The 19498-nt window shown below is 36.5% G+C and overlaps 1 protein-coding gene and 1 pseudogene across 1 annotated transcript in view; one reads left to right on the forward strand and one right to left on the reverse strand.

Moving 5' to 3' along the window:
* Positions 1–19498, forward strand: part of LOC106913126 (heat shock 70 kDa protein 12A-like) — a 49183-nt gene that overhangs the window by 15936 nt on the left and 13749 nt on the right. Inside the window, exons 4-8 of the mRNA XM_088002619.1 lie at positions 5762–5860; positions 9686–10009; positions 11823–12109; positions 16075–16296; positions 16371–16524. Of these exons, the coding sequence (XP_087858745.1) occupies positions 5762–5860; positions 9686–10009; positions 11823–12109; positions 16075–16296; positions 16371–16524 (1086 nt within the window). The remainder of the gene's footprint in view (positions 1–5761; positions 5861–9685; positions 10010–11822; positions 12110–16074; positions 16297–16370; positions 16525–19498) is intronic.
* Positions 12120–18215, reverse strand: LOC148160924 (uncharacterized; annotated as a pseudogene).

A 19498-nucleotide genomic window follows, 5' to 3' on the forward strand; every position in this document is an offset into this window, starting at 1 on the left:
TGCATCTACATTTTTCTCGTAGTGACAAAAACCACTGACTGAGGCCCCAATAACTTTTAATAAATTAAATTAAGCGACTTCACTTAAATTAGCATCACTTCACCCGCTGGGGTCTGAACGCACTTCCTCCTGGTTCCCATCTGTAGAAAAATCTGCACTAATTCATCAGTCAGTTGGATCTGTCTGATCCAAACAGATCAACTGAACTCTGAGTGTTTTACCCTGCGCGGTCCGGTGTGCGCTTTAAGGATTTTTTTTTTAAATTATTTTTTTTAGCTTTTCCGAAACGGACAGATGTTATGTCTGCTGCTCCTCCAGACCGCCGCTCTCCTGGGTAACGTGAACCCAGAAGGCTCCATTTGTTAAATCCGCTGGATGAGTTACTTCCAGCGGATTTTAATTCTTCGCAGTGGCGTAGCGTAACTGCCTCCGCAGTGGTTGAGCAGCGCACTGCGTATGTTACAGTCTAATTAACTTTTGCATCGTCATTTATTTCCTCAAGATAAACTACCGGCTCCTCAAATGGATTAACATGTTTCATTCTCTTAAGTTTTCTCTGGTCTGTAATGGAAACTTGAATTAAACGCGCCATTTCAAACAAAGGTTTTGAATGGGCTTCCTAACCAGACGTTCCAAAGCGTTATTTAACAATATGAGGTGTTTAATTTATTTTTTAACACTGTATTTTCATACATTTATGCTAGGGGTGCCCAAGTCTAGTTTTCCAGAGCTACCATCTGCAACTTTAGATGCGTTCCTTCTCTAACACACCTGGATCATTTACTCATTATAAAGGTCTACAGAACTGAGTTGCTGCTAATGAGGGAAGTCAGCCTTTTGTCTAGGGTGTGTTTTAGCAGGGATGCATCTAAAAGTTGCAGTCTGGAGGACTGCAGCTGGCCACTCCTGATTTGTACCGTCAATGTGGCCCGTTGAGGGTGGCCAATATGCTGAAGTGGCCCTCAGTGAAATTGAGTTTGACACCCCTGACCTAGACTTTGACTAGAGGGTTAGAACACCTTGATTCTTTGACAACTATTTTTTGGTTAATTTGCTGCTACACCATGATTGGGATTATTGTTTTATTGATCACCCAGGACAGTTATATGATCTATTCTATTATATCATTAAGTGTTGCCATTAATTTAGAAAGGAGTTTTTCTTATTTGATTGTGCTAAGAGACATTTTGTATTCTACTTGCATATACATATGAAATCAACCCCTTCCCGGTCTTTGAATGCACCCCTACTTCCACCCGTCACAACCTCACCCCATCCCCTTTCACCCCCTTAGATATAAATGCCTTTCTATCTTACTCTGGTACTTTGCATTGAATTGCAATCATTTTTAATTCATATTATAGCCTAACCGTGACCCTTACTCTAAACATAACCATTACCAGTACACGGTTAACCCTAAAATAAATGCAATTGACATCTTTGTCCTAAACCTAACCTCTAACTCAAAAAACAGAACTTCTTCTAATAAGATCCAGCTTTGGGCCCAATAAGAAGCAATTGATCCTCACAGCACAATATTTATTAAGAAAAATGTACTTACACTGCAGCAAATAAAAGGTCACACATTGCTCACACACAAAACCTAAATCGAAACTAGTCAAGATATACATAAGTGAAAGATGACCTTGTGGAAGATCAGATCCTGCTTGTGGTCCACAAATTGAAGGAATCTCAACAGCTCAACCATCCAATTAGACAAAACAGCAGGAAAGAAAGGGAAACGTGAGAGACCACTCAATACAAGTCTTTTTATCTCAGGCAACAGAACCATGGACCAAAATTCAATGAACAGATTGAATAAAACTTACAGATCCACAGAAAGAAAACACTGGTCAGATTAGATTAGATTAGATTAGATTAGATTAGATTAGATTAGATTTGACAGCATGCAATGGGAACAGAAGAACTAAAAACAGACAAACACAGGTACGTGCCAAGAGGATGAGGATGTGGGAGAGGTGATTAATTCACTGCAGGCTTGGAAAAGGAAATATTCTTATTTTCACTGTTGTCAAAGAATTAGCTTGGCTATAAAAGACTATATGATTTATAATGAATTATACCGTCTCAGAAAACGTGCACTGTGTGATGGACTGAGCAGTAAAAGGAGAGTCAGCCACATGTTTAAATCCAAACAGAAACTGGGCTAAATAATGAAAAAATGTCAAAGTTGGGCCCATAAAAGAGGTCAAAGCAACAGAATTCAACTCAGACTAACTCAAACAAACAGACCTCTCTAAATGAGACAAAGGGGAAACTTAAATACTGGGTGATCAGGCCACATAGAAGACACAAAGGGGAGAACACACAAAAACCTAACTGAAGCTAACATAAGAAACTCCCATTCCCTCTCCTTAATGCTGCGTTGTGGTATGGACCAATTTGCAGCCTCCATAGGTTTGCTCCATCCCCTCTCCACCTCTTTGAAGGACTGGAGCAGCTGGCACTCAAGTAACTCAAAGCAAACAAAGGTCAAATCATGTAAAACATATAACAGTGTAAACTAAAATGTGAGCACTTATTCCAGAATACAGTGTTATATGATGAGTAGAATTCTAAACAAAAAAAAAGTTATTCTGTAAATTAAATCTCATATTTAAAGAAACAAAATATAAGTGTAGAGAGACTGACTGAACTATTGTGTGGTGTGATTGAATGTTACCACATTTGTGTGGCTGTATCTGCAGCCATCACACACTGCCACCTGATTTGGATGTTAGCAGCCCATTGAATGACCATTATTATCAATCAATCAATCAATCAATCAATCAATCAATCAATCAATCAATCAATCAATCAATCAAATTTTATTTGTATACCACATTTCAGCAGCAAGGTATTTCAAAGTGCTTTACATAATAAAAAAAACAGCATGTGACATTGAATAAACAGTAAGAAAGAGAAAGAGATTTTGAAAAAAAAAAGATAAAAACATTAAAACCCCTTTTAGGACTTCAGTTAAACGTCATTTAACTGGGACTCAAACCCTCTGGGACTTTAGTCAAAAACGCCGTTTGACAAGGTCTCCAACCTCTAGGTTTTTAGTTTTAACGCCGTCAACTGGGACTCTAAACCCTGTAGAACTTTAGTTAAACGTCGTTATTAGCCCATTAAATGACTGCCTTTTAATGCCGCTTAACATCCAAAGCGGGTGCCACTGCACATAAGCACAGAAAAACACAAAGTAAGTTTCTCCAAAATAAAGGAATTTATTAACACAATACCTCAACTTTTCATTTAAAATATGAGTACAGTGTGTTCTGACAAGCTAGCAATAAAGACTATTTAACTGTAAAATTAACAAAGAATCACTGATATTTGCATGTGTGTTAGTGATAGAACCAGCAGTTCGTTTTAGTGTACTGCATATCTAGAATCAGAACATTAAAATTATTTGTTCACGATATCCATTCACTGGATCTGCACATTCATGCAGAGTGAAACATCGAAACATTCGAGCAAAATCCATGTACTGCATGACTCTGGACATGCTATGGCACAGCACCACAACAACTTGCTTTCCATCAAGTCTCCAATCTACACTCGGAGATTAGATGGCATGAACATCATGATTTGTATAGTATGTGAATCCCTCACACTGTGCTGTAGTATTTTGTCAGAGCATATATGGATCATGTTCTGATTCTCAGTAGAGCTACCGTGCTGGAGTGGTTCTGTGTCTCATTAAGTAAATATTTGTTATAGTTTCTGTGAATCACAAAAGACGAACGTTTCACCTGTGAACAAATCAATTGATGAAGTGATTTGCTTCAGTTCGTTCACTCAAATGATTTGGTTGAACAAATTGTTCATCAACAATACAACACCATTGTGTGTGAAAAGGTTGGCTTATCACCAAGCATGCTACTTGACGAAGCAAGGACACCAGATGGCAGACAAGTAATTTGGAGCTACCTTCCACAGAAATTTAGCAAATAGATTGATCCAAAAATAGCATTAGGGCTGTCAAATAACACGGAAATCGGACATTATCACAAATTACTTTTAACAGAATTATTTTTGAAACATGCAGCTAATAGGTTTCTGTACTTTTTAGAACTCGTCTGCTCTGTAGTTTGAGCATTATTTCCTTCTCAGGTTCAGTTGTTTCTCTATGGAGTTAATCTGTTTCTTCAAAAAAAGAAACAGCTGCACTCTCCCTCTTCTCCATCTCTCTTCTTGCACTGTGATGTTTGTACTCTGAGAGCACTCAGAGCAGCTGTGGGCACTGCTTAATAGTGGTTAAAAGGGAGAAAAACAGTCCATTTTGTGAAGAATTATAGAAGAGTCAGTGAGTTGAATTCATGAATTCCATTTATTATTACCAAAATACAGCTGGTAAAATACAGCTGGTCCATTTCACATGCCACCTTTAAAAGGTAGAAAGTCAAAATGGCCCCCCAGAAGGGGTTGTGATCTCCTTTGTTAGCCTCTACCGAAATTATGCCCCAAAGAGGGCGTTACCTAGCTCCTAGTAATCCAGTGGTCCCCAAAGTCGGTCCTAGTGGCCCGGCATCCTGCACATTTTAGTTTTCTCCCTGGTGGTACTAAAAACCTTTTCAGGAGGTCAATGTTCTTCTTAGGCCTCTAATGAGCCATCCTTTGATGCAGGTGCATTAAACCAGGGAGAGAACTAAAACATGCAGGATGCCGGCCATCCAGGACCGACTTTGGACACCCCTGCTGTAATCTCATCTTTGAGGGTCTTCCCGAACATGTCATTTCTTTTAGTTTTATCTTAGCAACTAGCTAACAGAGATATAAGGAAAACACAGAATAATTTATTCTAAACAAGTTAGTATTTTAGAACTCACCTTACTGATATATATATATATATATATATATATATATATATATATATATATATATATATATATATGTATATCAATCAATCAATCAATCAATCAATCAATCAATCAATCAATCAATCAATCTTTATTCCAGACACAAAAAAGGTCCATAGTAAAAAAGGTAAAAACAAAATAAGAGAAAAAACAAAAATAAACATGACATATTCACTGACATATTCAAATAAATGATGACGCCAATGTTTCCACAATCTTGAGAGAAATCTCACTGTACTAAAAACAGGGTTTACTAAAATTGCTATTATATTATTGTATGACACGGATAATCTACACATGCATTTATACATGAGATTCCTGAGCACAGCTGCACATGTGGGAACAGCGTTATGTGCAAACATGTGGCTAGCACTGCTTCATCTAGGCACTTTGAGTAGGAGCCTCATGCCATCATTGTTTGCCACATAAAGTTTCTGCAGGCTACTTTTTTTGTATCTTCGCCATAGATGGCTGTGTAAAGTGAAGTGCAAAAAACTTTAAAAAGAGCTACCTTCACAGAGGATGAACACATACCAAACTTTCTGATCAGAATATTAGCCTGTGCATACATCATACAATACTGCCTACAGATGTCACGATCATCAGATAGGTCATCAGTTATGTAATGTCCCAAATATTTAATTTCATTGCATATATTGAGGACAATGCCAGATAAAGAGAAGTCAGGGGTTATCAGATGCTTATCTGCTCTACTTCTAACAATCATGACATTGCTTTTCTTAGCGTTATATTATATATATATATATATATATATATATATATATATATATATATATATATATATATATATATAGTTTTATGTAACAAATGCCTACAAATAGCTTATTAATGTGCAATCATTACAGAGAGCTTACAAGTTTTTTGTTTGTCAACAGAGAAATTTCCGAGATGGGCCAAAGCTTTCCTGGTTCTTCTCGTCTTTCTTCTTGGTTTTGGAGGCCTTTTGTTTCACTTCCGACAATATCTCCAGCCAGGTAAGTTTTATTTTATAATACATAAAACCCTAACAGGTTTTATGTTAACCCTGTTAGGGTTTTGTGAGTGTGTGGGGTTTTTGTTTTAGAAATAACTTTGAGTATCAGAAATAATTTGTTGGATCAAACAACAGAAAAAAGAGAGATTGCAAATATTAGCATGTAGTTATTTGCAATTTAAATCATAAATAATTCAGCTCCCATCTCTCACCTAAAGTCTCTGCACTAAGACTGACAACTCCTGCAGACATTGTTCACAACACTGCCAGACAGGCCCAGCAGTAGCACAATATGTTGCACATGCAGACAGTTTTCATTGCAAATGTGACATTTGTCGCACAGTATAGCACAAATTTTCAAATTGTATCATATTTGCAAGGTTAGAGGAGAATAACATAGGTTAACATGTCAAACGATATTATGGTTATACTAATATCATGCTAATTTACGTTGGTAATATGCGTTGTGTGTTTGCAAACACCTATGTGGACACACCTGGTAGCTATGTGACCAGGTAGCTTCTTGACATCTTGAGTTCATTTAGCACAATTCAACCTTCTATCCTTAAGGACAAGCTAGTAGTGATGGGAATTTCATCTCTTTTCAGAGCCAGCTCTTGTGGCTTGGCTCCCAAAGAAGAGTCATCTCTTTCAGCTCTGACACAGCTCTTAATGTATTATCATCTGCAATCCCATATATTAACATACCTTGGCAAATAGGAATGTTATATGATAAATCCTTTTGCATTGAATGTTCTCTATATGAGAATCTTTATGCTTCCTTTGATCCTTATATGTGTTTTTTCTGTTGTGAAAGCAGACATTCTAACTTTGTATAATATTTTAATCAAATATTTTTTAACATAAACAAATTAATAAAACACTGCAAATAAATCTACCAACAGACCCATCCTTCCATTATCTTTACATGGACTGGATTTTATTTCAATGTGATTTGGGAATGTCAGCTCCTCATTTTCAACAGCACAACCATGCTGGTTGTAAAACGCTGTAATTTTGGAGAAAGTCTCTTCAACATCAATATTTCCACTAAATAAGAGACGCATGTTTGATAGAGAAAAAGCCAGTAAATTGCTTCTCAAACTTTGTTCTTAAGGCAAAATGCCAGAGCACTAAACAATTTTTTAAATATTGGAGAATAATTAAATTTTACACAATTGTGACAATGTTTGACAATGACCAGTCATTGTCAAACATTGAACTACATATTTTTCTTACTTCTTTCCAGAGAAAAAATATTACAGTATGTTAACTCTGCTATTGACAGCAAAGAGTGAAAATAATTTTAACAGAGTAAATTATTTTTTATTTCATTACATAAGCTTTATTAATACATTAATACTTCAGATTGATATATTTAAAAATACACAAAAAGTGAAAGAATAAAACATTTATTTATTATAAGGTAAGGAAATTGTATTTATATAGCACATTTTCAGCAACAAGGCAATTCAAAGTGCTGTACATTAATTGAAAGGAAATACAAACAAAATAAACCAAAGGAAAGATAAAAGAAGAGAGCAAAAGAAAACTAATCTAATGTATGTAAACTAGGTGCTCCGGATCACAGAGCACAGATGAAGTTCTGTGAGGACAGTAACATTTTTATTTTTAATAGTAAATACATGACATTGCAATTCTCTCCCCCATTTGCTTCTAGTTTTTTTTTTATCCAGTGTTAAGAGAATAAAATCATTCACTTCTGACTCGTTATATTCTCTTATCCTCCCAGATTCAATGATTCCATGCGTTGAAACAAAAGCCACACAGAGATGACAGTCAATGCTCCACGTCATACATTTTCAGAGTTTATTCCAACATTTAAAAAGTATAAATTCACATTGACAACACAGACACTTCAAACACACTACAACAGACATTCATTTACCTGAGACAGATGGAAAAGAAAGAAAGAAAGAAAGAAAGAAAGAAAGAAAGAAAGGCAAAGACGTCTTTGGAAAGCTGCAAGAGCAAATCTAATTTGTTACTCCTGTGTACAAATTTTTATAGTAAAGGCGTATTCTTGTCTTTAATTTATTCAAATAAGGCGTATCTTTGCTCATCCAACCAGGAGCTATCTCTGACCCTCTTTAAAGTTAGAAACTCCCTGTAATTTGTTTTCAAGATCAAAGGCCATTTGTCCCTTTTGTCTAAACAAAGTGGAAGCAGAGCTTCTCCTGAACTCCAGCTGTTTTATGGCTTTTCACAGATCAGTGTGAAGCTGGAATTTCTCCTGATTGTTTCCCACACAGACAAATGGCAGTTCAAAAGATCTTAGCAGACAATCTGCTGTAACTACAGGTAACTTAAAGGTCAATAGGGCAGAATAAGTTATTAATCTGACAACTATAATTAGGCTATTTCAATCAAGACATGTTAACAACTGGGAGAGATTACAAATTAGATCATGTGTTTTACAGATATTCTATGATGCATTCAGTTTTACACCAGCTGTTTAAATCTTATCAAGATGGTCAAAAGGTTAAACTCACACAAACAGCCATTACCCCCTGTGAATGCCTGCTCAGTCCACAGAGAGGTTAAGAACTGTGTTTTAAATTATACAGAACTACAAGCCAAATTATTTTAATTCAACATAGTGTATAATGTTTCAATAGAAATATCCTACATAAGAGATTACGCCGATTGAACCATGGATATAATTTGGAGCAAATATTTTTATTTAAAACTCTATTAATTTTAGCTAATATTGTACATGTGGTTGAGTTTCAAAACTAACATATTTAAAATTTATTTTCCTAACACTAAGCACCACTATAAAAACACACTTCTTTAGATATAAATCTAATATTTAACTTCTAAAATCCAGTTTACTCCCTTCAATCATAATAGTCTCTTCCAGAACCTTTAAAAGGTGCTCAGGACCCAAAATATATCTTTCAATCTGAACACCCAGAGGAATTCAAACATCTGTCACTCAATTTCAAAGATTAGTCACTTATATTTTATTAATCTATTTATTTTGCTAACAGATCATAATCAGTAACAGCTGAGAAGACGCTGCCTACAAACACCCACAAACTAACAATAAAATACTTGAATCTGCGTGTACTAGGAATTTTTTCATTTAAAATGTTCAATCTGCATTTTAAGTGCACCAAAATAAGTAATGAAGACCTTCGTTACCATGACATTGTAAGGTCAAAATGAAAAACAAAATGTTATTGCTTGATTCATAGTTGAAGACTATGATGTTTTTATTATATAAAGCACTTTGAAATGTTTTATTACTGACGTGTTATACAAATAAACTTGACTTGATTTAACTTACAGCCATAGAGGATTAGAGGTACCTAGATGTTGTGAATATGACAGGAAATTGTTGATTTTAGTAGTTAGGATCTTGAGACTTGACTCAGATTGGAGGCAAAAACTTAGGATTTTACTTAGTTTGATGAAAATTACTTGTCAATATCTGACAAAGATAGAAGGTTGGTCTTGGTTCACTGAGGATAAAGGCACTTTTTAATTTGGAAACTCATCCTCCATTATGAGGTGAGAGTCTGGAACTGAAGTGATCCATTCACACATCCTTGTATTTAGTATCTGTTCTACTTGCTTGTACTCTTAATAATCTCTTGTCCAGAAACAAATGTAGATAGTTCTGCATCTTTTCTCATGAGTATATTGTGTCTTTGGTGTGAATATTTGATCCCAGTTGTGTATTGTCCTTAAATGCAAAGGTACTTATGGAAGAAATTGTAACCACACAGATATTATTGAAAATATATCTGATGCAGCTATGATGTCAAAGCAGCTGATTCTTTGGTTTGTATTTTTTCAGTCTACAGAGTGGAGGTGAATTCAGGAATGGAGTTTGTTACGCTGCCCTGTAAAACCATCGTTTGTCTGCCCAAAGAATTAACAGTAACATGGAAAAATAACACCGGCCGATTAGTCCACATGTATGAGGCCAGTGGCAAAATGCCTGAAGAACAGCACAAGCAGTACAAAGACCGAACTGAGATGAAGGGAAATGTAAAATATGGAGACTGCAGTTTGATCCTGAAGAACCCGACAGACAGAGATACAGACACCTACACCTGCACCGTCTCCAACAAATGGGGGAAGATCTTGATCAAGAAACAAGTGCTGCTCAATGTCAAAGGTAAGAACTGATGGAGGTTTCACATTTTACTTATTCCTGTAGGTTGAATTCCAGCTTTCACTCACTAAATGATAATGTGTCTGTGGGCAAGGCACTTCCAATTAATTGTTAATCCATGCATCATATTTAAATGTCAGTGTGAATGGGTGAATGCATCGTTACGCCACTTTGAGTCGTCAATATAACAAGAAATCCACTTTATAATTTTAATCAATTTTCAGCTTTTTTGCTGAAAAATTTGTCACATTTATTTCATTCCTTAAAAAGCTATTCTGCAAGAATAGAAAAATTGTCCAAACAAAATTTAGGATCTGAGACTTTATAAAGCTATAGGTTATGTACCAACCAAAAAATAAATTTAAGAAAATAAAGTAGGAACAATGTAATTGGCATCTATAGTTTATCTCAAAGTATTTACTACACCTGGCAGATATGGATTCAAGTTATCTTCATTTAATCTGTTTTGTTCCTGACAGGAAAGAGAGAAAAATTCTGTGTGATATATTATTGTATCCTTTTTACAACAGTACAACAGTTTTATTTTTGTGCATAATTTCACTTATTTTTTAATTACTTTTTGGAGTTAAAAATCTCCCACCCAGTTTGCTGTGGTTCCAATCGGGCCAGCCTGACATGGCTGGTTTGGAGTGATTTGAGCATGTCTGTCATTATAACATGCAGTGTCAAAAATTGCATGTCATAAACTACTCTTACCTGTAAGTTGCTAAATGATAATAGTTACATATTCATTTGCATTTTATTTTCTTTTGGTTGAAATAATATTCAACAAGCCAAATGAAGGATCCACATTGTGCCATCAGACATCAAGCAGATGAATATATGTAACCTTTTTCCACAGTGAAAGAAAAAAACCAACATACACTATGGGTTCCACTAAAACTGCGAATAAACAATAAAATTAACAATGGCACCTAAATTATGAGCTATTCCTCTGCTGTAAACTGAATGTATATAATCTTACAACTTCCCGGTCTGCATCAGTTGTACAAATGTCTCAAGGTGTCAAATGTTTGTGCAGCAATTTTTTTTGTTTATGCTGTTCATTTTAAAGATATTAAAAAATGTTTCCAGAGGTCATGAAAGGTCAACCAGTTCCCCCATTCATTCATGTGTTATATCTTAACTAAACCAATGGGTTTTACAAGAATAAAACTGAAAAGTGTTTACAAGGATGTACTTAGGAAGGTGGATTATTGCTTCCAGGAGACATTTTTCCTCCAAACTTGTGAATCCGTAATAGTTATTCCTCTCTGCCATCATTGCAGTGCTTACTGTTGTAAACTACACATAGGACAAAACACCATGATGTTCGCTGCAGTGGGAGGGGTTTCACAGGAGCTCAGCTCAGTGAGTCTTGTGGACCTTGAAAGTTTGTCAGAGAAGCCAAACTGGTTTCAGGTTGAATATGTTTCACATTGGATCTGGTTGGTTTGAATAGATTTTTGTTTTGCCTATAAAAGTAAAATTGTTGTTTGAAAACAGAATGTTTCATTTGGATTATTAGGTTAACTTTTTCTGATATTAAAATTAGTTTGATAATTTGAAACATATAATTGTGACAACTAAGAAAAAACTGAATATATATGTAATTTTTTCCCAGTTCAACTTTTGTAATTTGTTAAAATTTCAGTGTGTGATCTCTATTTTCTGTTTTTATGCAAACAGCTTATGTATACTATCATGGATAGTCTTAAGTTTGATTAGGCCATAATTAATTGTGATCAAAACTATTCAATCAGATCAATAGTCTCTGTTTTTTTCATATTCTAACTTTCTCCTCTCCTCCATCCAGCTGGTCCTGACTCTCTCATCATAGCCATAGACTTTGGTTCAGGATTCAGTGGCTACGCCTTCAATGCTAAACCCAGAGAGGAAGGAAGTGAGACCCAGATAAAGAGATGGGGAAAGGAACTTGGACTAGACACCCCAAAGACTCCAACCTGCATCCTGTTTGATGAACGTGGAAAATTTATGAAGTTTGGTTATGAAGCTAAAACAGCATTTAATAATATGAGAGAAGAAGAAGAAGCTAAGAAACATTATTTCTTTGAAAATTTCAAGACGGCCCTTGAATGCAGTGTAAGTTGAAGAATGATCAGGGGCCTCACGCATACATACAAAACATTTGCAGCACCTTATTATGCGTACATGTTGGCAGGTATAAAAATTAATGTGCATTAAAGTTAATGTAAATATATCCAACCACTTACCTGCCATGAAAATGTGCATCAGCCATGCAAACCCATTTTGTAAATAACTACAAAGCACAAAACTCACCTAAATACAGTGAAAGCTGACAGTCTGTGTTATTTAGACCAAGCATCAAACCCAATGTTATTCCATTATCTCAATCTTTTATTGTTTAAACTTAAATGATGTAACTGAATGACATTTATCCTCAAACAATAACAACACACACACACCCACACACACACCCCACACACACACACACACACACACACACACACACACACACACACACACACACACACACACACAAACACACACAAAATAAATAAAAGTTTTGAAAACCTCACTCAAATATAAATAGTAAATCTACTCAGTTTTTGTCACATAAAGATGCAATGCATAGGTTTGTGTGCCGAAGCGCATGAAATGCATGTTATCTGCGGGGTAATTTGAAAAAGTTTTTAATTTGATATATTTATTTCTTCAATATTATTTTTCATGTCAATGTTATTGTCATGAGGCTGACACTCCATGACGCGTTCAGTTTGACCCATTAGGATTTGATTAAGAACCAGATTTGTTCTTTGTCATTTCTGTCCAGTAAAACTATTAATCTATAAATCAATAGACAGGTCTATATAAATATATAATCCATGTTCCTGTCTCATATTTGTATGACATTAAAAGGAACTTTTGTTTTTCCACTGAAAGCTCTGGTTTGCACAGTAAATGCCATGTGGGTGAATTTTTATGGATGATATGCTGCCTGAGGGCAGCACAGAGCTGACAGATGATTAATGTAGTTACAGTTCTATCAATTGCCCTAGCCACTTATTGTGTATTATGCAAAATACTGTTGCACAATACAGTCATTGTTTTATCAGTAACAAATCACAACATATCACAATCAGAAGTGTGATTACAATCCATCAAGGGGTGGTCTGATCATGACATGAAGGATCCGTCCTGCAGCCGACACACACAAAGTTGAACATTTATGTTATTTATCTTAAAAACATGTATTTTTGTTTGAGATGTTACAAGTGGAGCATGTGACTTCAGAGTGAGCTATAATGCCAAAAACAAGCAAAAGAAAACTATATTAATATTAACCAATATTGAGAGAGGAAAATTTTAAAGCTTATTAACCCTTTTTAAAACCTTTTGACTCGTTATATCCTCTCATGCCCAAATTCAAAAAATCCAGTGTGCAAAAAAACTGAGATCACACAGAGGTAACAGCGTCCCAATAATCAATATTTATTCAAGACAGATGCATACTATCACCACAAGAGCACATCACAACACATCAGATGTGCTCTCAAACAACAAACACCACATGAATTTACCTGAGAGAGGAAAATGGAAACGACAAACAAAAAGCAAAGACGTCTTTAGAGAATTGCAAAAGCAAATCTGATTTATTCCTCTGGGGTTCTTTTATTCAAAAGGGTGTTTCCTTTTGTTTTAAATTTATGAAATTAAGGCGTGTTGTTTCCCTTATACGGCTACAACTGTTTCAAATTACTAAGTTGGGACAACTGAAGCAATTTTATTACCTTCTGAGACCTGTTTAATTTCAGGGCTACTGTGCTTCTCTAGACAAGAGAGACCTATAGGGTCATTTAGAGTAAACTCTTCTGTGTCAGGATCCATGTTTCTGTTTATTTTTAGTTTTTTGTGTTTAGTTCCTTCCTGTGAGTCTCTGTCTCTGAGTCTTTCCCGTTGATTGTTCCCAGGTGTTTCTCGTTCCACCGCGGATCCGCTGAATATGACCATTTTCACGGCGCTTCTGATCGATTTCTCGGTAAAAACACGTAGTGTTGGGAACCTGTTGTTTTCAAAATATTTGCACTTAATTGTGTGATTGAAACTATCTTTCAATAGCTACCTTATTTAAACTATGTTAAGAACAAATGTCAAACATACACAATGAAGTGCAAATATTTTGAAAACAAAGTAAAAGATCTTGCAGATATATTAATCTCCCTCCTCCTTTATCAGAAATGAAAAATTATAAATGCACACTACGTGTTGGGAACCTGTGTTTGTTGACTGACTTTTATTTGTCAGGCTTACGAGACAAAAGCTGAAAAAAGATCGATTCTCTTCGCTTTCAAAATAACACAAAACAGCAAAAAAAGACCTCCACACCAGACCTCGTTTATTTATGTATGTATTTTATTTTGATAGCTGCCGATTAAACTCAAAGTTACACATTGATATGATCATATGAGTAGTTTTTACCGAGAAATCGATCAGAAGCGCCGTGAAAATGGTCAGATTCACCGGATCCGCGTCTCTGGCTGCAATGCGCGCTCCCGTCACAGGGGGAACAGATTTTCACGGGGGAACAGAATTTCTCACAAGACCTCTTAATAATTCCTGTAATGCTGGCACCCAGTGGACAGATTGTAATACAGCGATTTTGCTATTTTTAATCAATCAATCAGATTCATTTATTTCTATAGCACATTTAAGCTACAAGAAAGTTAAAAGTTCTATATATATTTAAAAGCACAAATATACTAAGTAATAGAACATACAGTGAGTCAACAATCGAAACTTATAGTTTAGGATCTACGCATGCGCAGTTTGATCCAAAAATTATGCCCCGCCTCTTCCGTGACAACTCTCACACATTCAAAAAGAGTCTCGCTCTCACACATTCAAAAAGAGTCTCGCTCTCACACATACATAAAACGAGTCTTAGTACTGTGTGTATGTGTGTGTTCAACTTTAGTCTTGTGTATGAGAGATAAACATTTTTGTGAATGTGCGAGCTGTTAGTGTATGTGTGCGAGATGTGTGCGTGTGTGACATTTTAGTAGTGTGTATATGCAATTTGAGTATTTTTTTGAGTATGCGTGAGTTTTTGGTAGTGTGTGAGAGACAAAACGTAGATTTTGTCCTAAACGGCCCCTCATATTCTTACATGGGTCTCTGCGTCTCTCCTCACCACCTCAACCACACCTTATGACATCCTGCCAGTTTGAAATATGATGTTACTCCTACCTAATACCTGGTTGGAACAAAGTCTCTAGTCATTTACCAGAGTTCAACCAAAAGCCAACCTGTCTTAAACCTATTTTATTTCCTGCCGGGCAAATTCCTACAAATACAGATCAGTGCAGTAATTTTAAATTGACATAAAGTCTGGTGCGCAACATGGTTCAGAACTTCAGCATCCCCTTGGATCAAAGCACAGATTTTAAGAATAAAACACTTATAGAATATACCTGAGCATTTTCAATATAACACATTCATTCTAGACCAGTGGTTCTTAACCTGGGTTCGATCATGGACTCGGTCTCAGGGGTTCGGTGGAGCCTCTGCCGCGGTGGTAAAGACACACTTGTGTAAAGTCGTGATGACGCCCCGCTTTGTCATCACTTAATGCATCACTTAATACAATATCAATCACGTTACATTGCTCAGCCAATCAGTGCTGCGGAGGAGCATGTTGCCAGTTGAGATGAGCTGAGGATGGATGGCAGGAAGTCCGTCAGCAGCTTTTATATCCGTCACCTCTTGGATGTCGTCTTCAGGGAACCAATCAGAGACTAGCATCTGCAAAATCATGTTTGCATAATAAACTTTACAATGCCAGTCATAATGATATATGCATGTTGCATTAAAACAGAAGCAAATGAAAATGGACTGATATGTTTTTAATTGCCAGCTTTGAGATATGAATTACAAAACTTAACCAGATTGTAGGAACAAGAGCTTAACTTACTTTGAAGATCTTTATAGATGTATAGTTTTACATAGGGCGGCCAGTGTAGTCTTCTTTAAATCTGACAACATAATATGTGTGTGAATACAATCTAATTACTAAAACATATTTCCAGGACCTCAGGAATCAGACAATCAAAGCAGCCAATAATAAGTCCTTTAAGGCCTTCGAGGTCTTCACAAACGTTCTTGAATATCTGAAGGATGACGTTCTGGAAACCATCAAAGCCCAGGCCAAAGAGGGCGAGTTTAAGGCCTCTGACTTCACCTGGGTCCTAACTGTTCCTGCCAACTGGGGTCATCCAGCTAAACAGTTTATGACAGATTCTGCAACCAAGGTAATATTATAATTTCAGAGAGCAGCAGAGCTCTGAAATGTTCAGAACAATGAGACGTTTAATTTCTTTTTCAGGCTGGTCTTGTAACAGACGCCACTAAAGACAAACTGATGGTTGTTCTGGAGTCAGAAGCAGCTTTGACCTGGTGTTTGAAGCTTCAATCTGACAGGATCAGAGACTCACAAGATCAACCTGCAGGAGCAGCAGAACCTGATACCAGCTGTAACGGTACTGTGTGGATCTGTAACGTCTGGCAGACAAACATTTAACAGGTTTTAGACTTTTTGATTGGACAAGTTGTACATATGATTGGATTCTTTATGTGATCTCGTCAAGAAGTCTCACCTCTTCACCCTCACATGTAAGCAGCAAACTAATCATTATAGTTCTGTGTAACATTTTGTATTTGTTCCTCATGCAACCAATCACTCTTCCCACATAAGTTCTGAGGAGAGCTACAGCTTGTGTGTCAACATCTTTAGCATCAAGTTGAGATCTCCATTTAGTGAATGATGGCATTTTGACCTCAGCACACATCATTCTTACTTAAGAATGTATTTCATAGTGTAGTTATTTCATAGTGTGTCTGCCATTGTACCAAGAGACGGAATGTGCACGTTTTTAAATTTGAGGGTTTTTCTGTTCCTAATTCAAAACAGCGAACAATAATTGCCACACATTTTCCAAATGTTTCCAATAACTGAGGAGGCATTGTGGCCTATCAGGCCAGCTTACCATGGGCTTAGGGTGCGCATACAACACATCTAGGGTGTCAACAAAGGCATTAGACAGTTTTATGTGACACATTAAAAAGATGGCAAAGATGCTGAACAGTTCGAGTCTTAGATGCATTAGTGTAAGTAAAGTTATTTGAACCTGTGAAAGGTTTTTTGATGCCAACAGAAAAGGCCTGTTAAATCGTGTTAAATAACAAGATGACAAAGCAAGGACGTCCTGTATAATAGTTTTTTTTTTGTGTCATCCTTAAGAAAATCTGTGGCCAGCTGTTTTTTATTCAGCTCTGAGCTGAGCTCCCTGTTCTCCTGTAACAAGCGATTTATTTCTTCTCTTCTCTCTTCACACAAGTGACATTCTATTTGTTGCTTTTTTGCTGCTGGTTCATGTTTCTCTTCAGAGTCTGCAGCCTTGCTGAGCTCCTCTCCTGGGGTTTCCTCCTCAGCCTCTCCAACTTGCTCCTCTTCTGTTGCCTCCGCTACTCTGTTTTCATTATTTACCTCTTCTGGGGTAAATAATGAAATCAGTCTCAGTAACTTGCTCCCCCACTTGTTGATGGTTTTGCTGTATCGCCTCTTTAATTGACGCCCATGTCGTTTACCTCGCAATGACCCATATTCAGCGCTGGAACCCAGTCAGGATTGAGCTCATCCATTTCACACATCGGTTTGCCTTCAAGAGGACATATCAGAACACACATCAGTATTAAAGCTGTAAATTTGATAACACTAGTAAAATAGTTTACTTCACAATGATGTAAGAACCTCGATGTCCACCGACAAAACTCGGACTACGCTACATAAACAATTATAGCCCGATATAAACAAGGTTGACAACACTTAAATTAACTCAACAGAAACTGAATGTGAGTATACTCAGACAAAATCCTAGCAAAAAAGTATGATGCAAAACCATCAAAGCAAATTTAGACACTCACCAGAATGAAAATGTCTGGAGGAAACTTGTGTCTGGGGATTTTTATAGAAGGTAATAATAGGACGTCTCAACCGCTGATACCCAGGCCATTAGGTTTTTTTTTTTTTTTTTTGATAGCTCTGATAGCTTAGCCTCCTCGTGTTGTTTCCAGGCAGGCAAACAGTGAAACGAAAATCTGTTTTTCATCTTTTTACCGTTCAGTCGTGTGATCAGACATTACAACCAATAATGCAGCAAGTTCGTACCATAGCTAAATTATTTTAAGTAGCTTCAATTAAAAAAAATATGAGAGAAAGTTGTTTTTGCTGGTTATGTTTATGGCCCTGAAAAATGGCGCTCATATCCTTCGCTGCAGAGAATGTTTACAACAGTGATGTCACGTTCCAAAGCTCTATCCAACTTATTCCTACGTCCCATGATGCTTTGATTCTGCCCACCGGAAGTAGCAATATTTTAATGTAATTTGTAGGGTTTTTTACTAATCCATATTCATGATGGAAGTTTCATCTCTCTTTTCGGTTATAATACAATATTTAGTAAAACATGTTTACAGACGCAGAGAGCTGCTCCATACAGAGGATCATAATTGTGAGTTTAATCAAAGGGAGCGACAGGAACATGATCGTTAAGTTTTGTAACGGAATGACCGTGAATTAGCAGCTCTTTTCTCTGAAGAACTGACAGGAATAAAGAGAAAAGCAGAGAAGCTGGTCAGAGATCTCAGCTGCAGGTTTGTGCCGACAGCATTAAACACCAGAACTACACAATATTAGCTTGGTGTGATGTGAATTTTATTTTTCGTTAGGATTTAAAAAATAATAGTTAATCATCTGTGTTTTTATCATTTATATTTGGGCCAGCAATACATTTTTATGACAAAATAAAATATATGGGTTTATATAGTCCATCACAACCAGAACCTCGAGGTTCTCAGTTGCTGAGTGTCGCTGCAGATCAGTGGAGAAATAACCGCAGCTGCTGCGCTCCTGACCGTAATACAGAGAATCTCCCCACTGGACTAGAACTGAACCGAATCACACATTAACCTGTTATAGAGAGCAACTTTCCACTGGAAAATGTAAGATGCCCTTGTAGAGCTCGAGTAACTGTTGTGCTGTTCGTGGCTGCACTTTAATAATCAGACCAAGTTTAATTTGTGGCTGCAGCAAGTGTGAAACAAATAGGCAGTATTTTATGGAGTGACAATAGTCTTAAAATATCTGTGCGTGTGTAAAAAGATTTGTGTGTGTGTAAAAATATCTATGCGTGTGTAATACTGGATTTGTAAACCTTAAAAATGAAATAAACCTTCTCCTATGCCTATACATGTTGAAAAAGTACACACAAATCACCTGGTACGCACACACAAAACTGCATTTACACACAGATCCGTTTACGAGTGCACAACTATTTTTGAGACTCATTTAACGCTTCAGGGAAGCTCCCAGATTTGTGTAGATGGTACGTTTACATGCTAGTAAAAGGTGGGACAACTGAGTTTTGCTCTGAGTCTAGTCTTCTGACGTTTCTC

This window comes from Poecilia mexicana, unplaced genomic scaffold, assembly GCF_051168715.1.
Source record: "Poecilia mexicana isolate PSO_F unplaced genomic scaffold, ASM5116871v1 scaffold_2, whole genome shotgun sequence".
NCBI lineage: Eukaryota > Metazoa > Chordata > Actinopteri > Cyprinodontiformes > Poeciliidae > Poecilia > Poecilia mexicana.